The sequence below is a fragment of the Gossypium arboreum genome, chromosome 2, assembly GCF_025698485.1.
Source record: "Gossypium arboreum isolate Shixiya-1 chromosome 2, ASM2569848v2, whole genome shotgun sequence".
Classification (NCBI taxonomy): domain Eukaryota; kingdom Viridiplantae; phylum Streptophyta; class Magnoliopsida; order Malvales; family Malvaceae; genus Gossypium; species Gossypium arboreum.
The window spans coordinates 109,159,813-109,167,630 of record NC_069071.1 but is presented as its reverse complement, the minus strand read 5'-3'; the positions used below and the strand labels follow the sequence as shown (position 1 = coordinate 109,167,630).

Below are 7,818 nucleotides of genomic sequence, written 5' to 3'. Positions count from 1 at the left end.
TTTCGACCTTTTCGGCTCAATTTCATGCTGGAGCCATTCTTTTACCCCTGTTCTTATAAACCTAATAAACCATTATGGCTTATAAATAGACAGGAAAAGGTCTATATAAGTAATGTGAATAAATTATTTGACATGCTTTTAATTTCTATATTTCAAAAGGACAATAGATAAATTTTAGCCAAGTATTTTTTTCTTTAATATAATGCCTAGTTAATCAATTGATTATTTATATAAATTTTTTTGGATCGATTTTTCTATTTGATGGAATGTAAAGTTTCTAATCATGTGCGTATTGAATTATTAAAATGGTCAACTTGCAATCGAAGTTGCTATATACAGTAAACACTATTGAAATCTTATTATCTTAGACTTTCATCTTTAACACTTCTAACACAATATTTACTACATGATTGGACATCTAATTGAAAAAAAAAATAGTATTCATTAACATAATTACAGTATGTTCAAGCTCAAAAGAACCAGCTTGCGGTTGACTTATGACCTTACCTGCCCGCGAGGTCCGTAAATGGATTGAGTTGGCTGCCTTTAAGAGAGTACTCCATTTGAGTGAAAGATGGGGGCATAGCTGGCCAAACAAATGAAGGCCTCTCTTCAGGCACCTCTGGTGGATCAATTTCCCCCAAAAGAACCTGTGAAACAGTTCTCATACAAGGCCTGTAATGTGGGTTCGGATGGCAACATGCCAATCCTAGAATCAGCACACGCTCGGCTTCATTCTCGACGAAGTTCCCATCCATCCTGGAATCCACAGCGGCAGTGATCTTCCCATTCTTATAGTGTTCCCATACCCAATTGACGATGCTATTATTGTAATTCTTTTGCTTGCTTTTGTTACCAGGTTTCCTCCCGCAAACAACTTCCAAGATGAGAACGCCGAAGGAATAGACATCGGTTTCCACCGTTGCTCGGCTGATAAGAAAGGTTTCCGGAGCCATATAACCAGGTGTACCAGCAATCTCTATGGTGGAATGATAAGCCTTCTCTTTTTCATGAATGGTTCGAGCCAACCCGAAATCCCCTAGCTTAGCGATGAACTCTGAGTCCAACATTATGTTGCTGGCTTTTATGTCACGGTGAAGTACCCGGTTTTGACAACCATTGTGAAGATACTCGAGTGCTTGAGCTGCCCCTTGTATTATATTTTGCCTTTGCTCCCAATTCAATCTCGATTCCACAATGCCTGCTTTTTCATCACAAAATATGTACTTATCAAGGCTTCCATTTGGCATGTATTCGTATACAAGAAGGAGCTCACGCCTTTCATAGCACCACCCGATTAACTTCACGAGATTTTTGTGGTTGAGGTTGCCAATGGTTGTTACTTCCGCTATGAATTCTTGCTTGCCTTGATTTGATTTCTTCGACACTCTTTTCACAGCTACGTCCTTGTTTCCCCATGACCCTTTGTACACAGTTCCGAATCCACCTTTCCCAAGCTTGTTATTGGGGCTGAAGTTGCCAGTTGCTTGTTTCAATTCACTGAATCGAAACTTCTTTGGAGCAATATCCGAACGTCTAATCTCTTCTTCTATATTTTTTTGCGCACCTTCAAGATCCTCCTCAATGGGGCCTGTTCTCCAATACAAGTAAAAAAGAACCCCAATAAACAACACCAGAATCACTACTGCAATCATTATCCAAGCTACCCACAACAAGTTCCCCTCTCCTCCGATATCGGTTCCGGAAAACTCCCAGGATTTGACACAGTTCAGCTGAGTCTCATTGCTTGTTGAAGCAGAGAATCCAACAAACACCTCCTTTGGAAGATACCTAGAAAGATCAAGACGCTGAGAAAGCACAAGAGTCTCGTTTACCCTCACAGTCAAGTTTTGACCATCATATTGAAGAAGAACCCATAAATCACTACCTCCTGAAATATTAAAACCAAAGCGAGTTAAAGAAACTGAGGGTTTGGAGTTTATGCTATTTATGTCCAAGCCAATATGGTTATCATCCAAGTCCTGATCATCGCTCTTCCTTGTGTCGAACTCCATCGCCACCACCTGGGAACCATTCGGATCCGAGTTCACAATCCCAAGCCATCTCCCTTCGCTGTTGGGTGGAAGAGTAGAATTCCCAGCTATTATAAACGCTAGGCCTTCACCCCCAGGAGATGTTTTTTTTTCGATATTGAGGACAAAGGTTGTATTGAAAGAAGCAATGGTGTGACTGTCTCTCCACAATCTAAAAGGTTTCTTATACACGGCTCGCCCCGATTTATTTTCAATGTATATTCCATTAGAAAAGTCGGGGGTAACTTGGATGGCATTCTGTTCTATGTCAGTAGTGTCCTCGCTCAAGATAAGCTGCTTTTCATCATCTTTCTCGAATGTTGGAAAATTAAACCTAAAGCAGCTTACTTGAATGGAACAATGAATGAGGAACACAAGTAGGATTAAAAAGTAGGGGGGTAGTGGTGAAGAACGCATGTTGGTAGCAAAACAACGGAATAATGGATTCAGCTTTTCATAAAATATTTTATGATGAACGACAATATGTAAATGGAGGGGAATTTCTGTTTTTTTATAAGTAAAATGAAATTAAATGATGTTCGGTCAATCGTCCAATTTCCTTGTATTTTCTCTTTTTCTCCCCCACATTCTACACTTAATTTTGATTAACATTTTTCAACTCTTTGAAATAGTTGGAGTACCAACTTTCCCCAAAATTTCCTTCTTAAGATTTTTCAAAATTGCACTTGCTCTTTACAAATAATTGATTTTAGGTAAGATTTAATTTCAAATATCTTTTAAGTTGGGTTGAATATTTTTTTAAATAATTATTTTAAAAAACTTCATTAATCTGTATCAAATAATAAACCTATTACATGTTGTTATAATATTCCTTAATTCGAAGAAATAAATCCAAGTATGTTTATCTTTGCAATGCTACTTTTGTTATCAATGATGATTATTCACTAACAATCAAACACATATCATTGTACAATTAAACATTATTTTATTTTAAAAATATTTTTTATATTATGTTTTCTTTTTCTTTTCAATTATCATCTCCTCAAATTAACCCTATCTCTCTTTACATCTGAAAATTTCTAATTAAGTTTGCTTAAGTCTCACTTTTTTCTCCTTTTGTAAATTGTAATAAGAATTTCCTTGTTAAGTGTATTTAAAAAATTCGCCAAGGAAATATTTTCCATTGACCATTTAAATTAAACAATAAATACCGTCCTTTAATTTTCTTGATAAATCTCATTTTGAACTTAAATTACACCTACGATAATGAACGCCTTAACCACTATACTAATAAATTTAAGTCAAATTTTAATTTTAATTTTTAAGATAAAAAGTTATATATAAATATTGAAAGAAAAAATGGAAAAAATAAATGGAGGTTTATGTATAAATTTTAGAATGATGCTAAACTTATCCTTCAAAAATAAAAATTAACTCAATATAAAAAATGATTTAATAAAATGAATTCATATTTAAATTAATTAATTAAATTAAAATATAATTCATATTTTTAATTGTAATTTTCCATAAAATAATATAATTCTTGTAGACTTAAAATTCCAATAATAATCAAATTTCATAGCTCTCTAAAATTTAGGAGAAAAATATAAATGAATAATTGTAATATTTGAATGAAAAGTTTAATTTACTGCTATAAAGATAAATTTGATGTCACATCTAAAAAATTAGGTTAGTAGAATTGGATTAATGAATTGAATACCAAAAATTAGGTTCGTAGTAATAATTAGGTAAAAATATTAAAATAATAATCGAGACTAAAAATTTAAGTATGAAAATTAAGATTAAGTGTTTGATTATTAGTTAATTCAAAACGGATTTTAATACGAAGCTGGATTTGAAAATAATTGAAGAAATGAATTTTAATTAAATTAGGTCTGATTTAAAAGGCAAATGGTTCAATTTTTAAAAATTGGTTGTCTATTTAAGCAACAATCCGTCACTTCCCTCCATCTTTTCCATTTGAAAAATTTCCTAAATTTTCGATCTAAGTTTTTCTCTCAAATTAGCCCAATAAAGATTTTCTAACCTCCTGAACACCAAATCAACTCCCAATTTCAAAGAAAATCTATGTTTCCTTCACCCATTTCTTCAAATCTCTTCTCACGTTCATCATCGGATCTACAGTTTGTAGATTTTCAAAATCGAGGTAATGTTCTTATTTCTATTATTAAAATTAAGCATCTTGTTATTTCAAATTGAGTTTTAATTGATTATAACGAGATTTTAATAAATCTAATGCTTTCTAATCGAAACATGATTTACAAATGATGAAATCTTAAATATAGTAAACCTATTGTTTTAGATTGATTTTAGACTTATTTTGAACTAATTAGAAGGTTTATAAACTCAATTTTATAGATCGTTAAAGAAATTTTATGAATCAAACATTTTCCCTCTTTTAAATGATCTTGAAAGCTAAGTTTTTCGAAAAAGTTAAATCCGATAAATTAGATGAAATTGATGGCTTAGATATGTAATTACATGACATTTAGGATGTTTAAAAACAAATTCGAGGATTAAAAACAAAAATTAAGTGTTACAACCTCTTATTTCGATAAAATGAGTTAGATTTTGGTATTGAGAAATGAGACTATAGATCTGCGATTTTGCTATGGTTTGAATGCAATTAAGGCTGTAAATAATTAGTGTGTTATGTGTTTATTATGTATGAAAAGTGTCTGATCAATCGAGGACTTCTACAAGCAAGGAAAAGGGCAAAGAAAAACTTACCTAGCCTTTGACGTTTAGGCGAAAGCAATTCGGTGAGTGATTAGAATTGCTACTTCTAGGCATAATTCATTGAGTTATTAAGGAGCTTAGGTTAGCCTAAACACCTATCCTAAATTCCGAGTGTAAGCATCCTTATTTGATCTATTATCGTTATGCAAATCATGTTTAGAGATGTGATATGTTATGCGAGTTATCATGAAATGTTAATGAAAATGTTAAGTGTTTATGATTGAATATGATATGAGTCTTGCTGATTTTATGAACACTATATGATATGGATTTTTTAGCATTTTGTGAGTACTTGAAAGTGCATTATATGAGATTTGATTATGTGATATGAACATGAGTTATATGATATGTGAAAGTGTGCATAAAATAGTAAGTATATGTGTTTAAAATGGATATATTGGCATTGCGATCTCTTAGAACCATTGGATATAGTTGGCATACCATAGTATTGTGAGTACTCACCATTTTATGTTTATGTTTGGGCGTTGAGGCCCAAGATATGTTGGAGGGATAAAGGAATGTTGAGCCTAGCTCCATTCATCGGGATATGCTGATTATGTTTGGAGAGTATTAGCAATATGCTACATTTCACGGGATATGTTAGACTCTTTAAGTCCTTGGTTGTGTTTGGAGATCAATGTATCCTATACTTTATATTTTATACATGTTTCATGGACACTAAATGCCAATATATAAATAAGAAATGTCAAGGATGTTGCTTTGTGCTATGCCATGTAATAATGTTATAGTATGCTCACCATTCAGCTTGATATTGTGGCTTGTTTGTGGCATTCATGTGGACTCACCGAGCTTAATTAAGCTCACACTCTTTAACAAATATGCTGCAAAAAAATAGTTGAATCAAGAGGAGAAGTAAGCCTTCCAAGTGATCCAAAGCAAGACAATATAAATTTGATCAATGATATGTTTTCAACTTCAATAAGGAAGGCAATGTGGGACCTTACAATATAACTGTGACATTCATGTAAATGGACTTTTTGTGGACTGTTTAAGGACTTTTATAATTGGTTTTTGATCATGTGAGTGCTTGAGAATTTTGATTGTGATGATGCAAGTTATGTTGGTTTGAGTTGCATGTTAAATTTGTACCACTCCTAACCCACATCCGTTGTTGGAACAGGGTTACAGAATGTTATTGGAATTTACAAAATAATTACACATAATTCCACTATTTATTTATGTTCATATCAAAGCTGTCCACTCGAGTCATAGTCACTAAATTATTTATATATTGAGCTACGGAACTCAAAATTAAGATCCTCTAATTTTCCCTGAAACAAGATTCATATATCTTCTTACCATAAAATTTTCAGAATTTTTGGTCAAGCCAATAAGTACAGTTTATTCTTTAAAGTCTCCCCTGTTTTGTTGTCCAACAGTTCCGACCCCTCTTCACTAAAAATTAATTATCTCCTCATACGGCATTTGGATGATGTTCCTGTTTATTTCTTTTGAAAATAGACTCATTAAGGATTTTAAACATATAAATTATATCTCATAATTATTTTTTTAAAATTTTTAATGATTTTTCCAAATCAGAACAAAGGAACCAGAAATCATTTTGATCTTGTCTCACAAAAATTAAAATATCTCATAATATGAAATTATTTTTCTTACACCATTTTTCTATGTAAAACTAGACTCATTAGGATTTAATTTTATATTTTATTCAATTATAATTCGGTTTCCATAATTTTTGGTGAATTTTCAAAGTTGGACTACTACTACTGTCCAAAATTGTTTTAGTGAAAAATGTTGATAACTAAGTTTATAACACCTTCACTTCCTTTCAATTAAACCCTATACATGCCATATAAACCTTAAGATGCACAATAAAATTTACCGAAGTAATCTGGATAGTATATGCCTTGATGTGTTGATCCGATCCACCGATATCACGTAAATCTACAGAAACCATTATTAACACACAAAGTAACCATTGGAAGCTTAGTAAGTTCATTCGCCCAAAACATAAATCTTCCCAAAATACCATAACAATTCAATAAACAAGTATTATACACATATCTCTTGTCATCCACAATTTCACATGATGGATTCATTTAGTTGAGCTCAATACCCAAATATCAATTCATAATTCAACACTTAGCCTCATCTATCACTTACCCACACATGTCAAATTAAGGGACGACTTACGGATTTGAGTACGTCGTTTGCTCAGTGCGACGATTCACAACTCAGTATGGTTAATACTGTAATGCCCTCTTACCTGAGACCGTCGCCGGAGTCGAGCACGAGGTATTACTAAACTTATTTGAGCACTTAAACAAATTCGGACAAGCTGTCCAACTGCATCACAGTTGCTTAAAAATTCATATCTCGAGTTTTGAAACTCGAAATCCAATTCCGTAAATTTTTCCTTAAACTAGACTCATATACCTATTTACTAATTTTTTTCTAGAATTTTTGGTCGGGCCAATTAGTACAGTTTATTAGTTAAAGTATCCCTGTTTGAGGTTTGACCGCTCGACCTCTGTGTATTATGAATCGATATCTCCCCTGCATGAGTTTCAATGACTATGCCGTTTGTTTCTAATAAAACTAGACTCAATAAGGAATCTGTACATATAAATCATGACTTCTAATTATCTTTGTACAATTTATGGTGTTCAAATTTCAAAATTGCACTTTTACCCCAAAATTTATAGTTTTTACAATTTAGTCCCTGCTCATTTCACCCATCAATTGAACTAATTTTTTTCTCAATTAACATTTTATTTTATCATTATAAATTATTTCACTACCTTTGATATTCTGAATTTCAACACTAACATCTAATTCACAACTTTTTCACAATTAGGTCCTAAATACCATTTTCTATCAAAATGACCTAATAAAACAACCTTAATATGAAATTAGAACTTCAATTTCATAATAATTCATCATATACTGCCCTTAGTCAGCCAGGGTAACTTCCAATTTCACCCACCAAATAAAAAACTAATGAATTAGATGATTGGACCTAATTGCAAAAGTCTTAAAAATACAAAAAATATAAGAAAAGGGCAAGAAATAAACTCACATG

The 7,818-nt window shown here is 32.2% G+C and overlaps 1 protein-coding gene across 1 annotated transcript; it reads right to left on the bottom strand.

Moving 5' to 3' along the window:
- Nucleotides 1-274: 274 nt before the first annotated feature.
- Nucleotides 275-2,510, bottom strand: LOC108466270 (probable L-type lectin-domain containing receptor kinase S.5). Its single transcript, XM_017766607.2, has one exon. It carries the CDS (start codon nt 2,448-2,450, stop codon nt 504-506), a length of 1,947 nt encoding a protein of 648 aa, XP_017622096.1. The 5' UTR covers nt 2,451-2,510; the 3' UTR covers nt 275-503.
- Between the last annotated feature and the right edge of the window lie 5,308 nt (nt 2,511-7,818).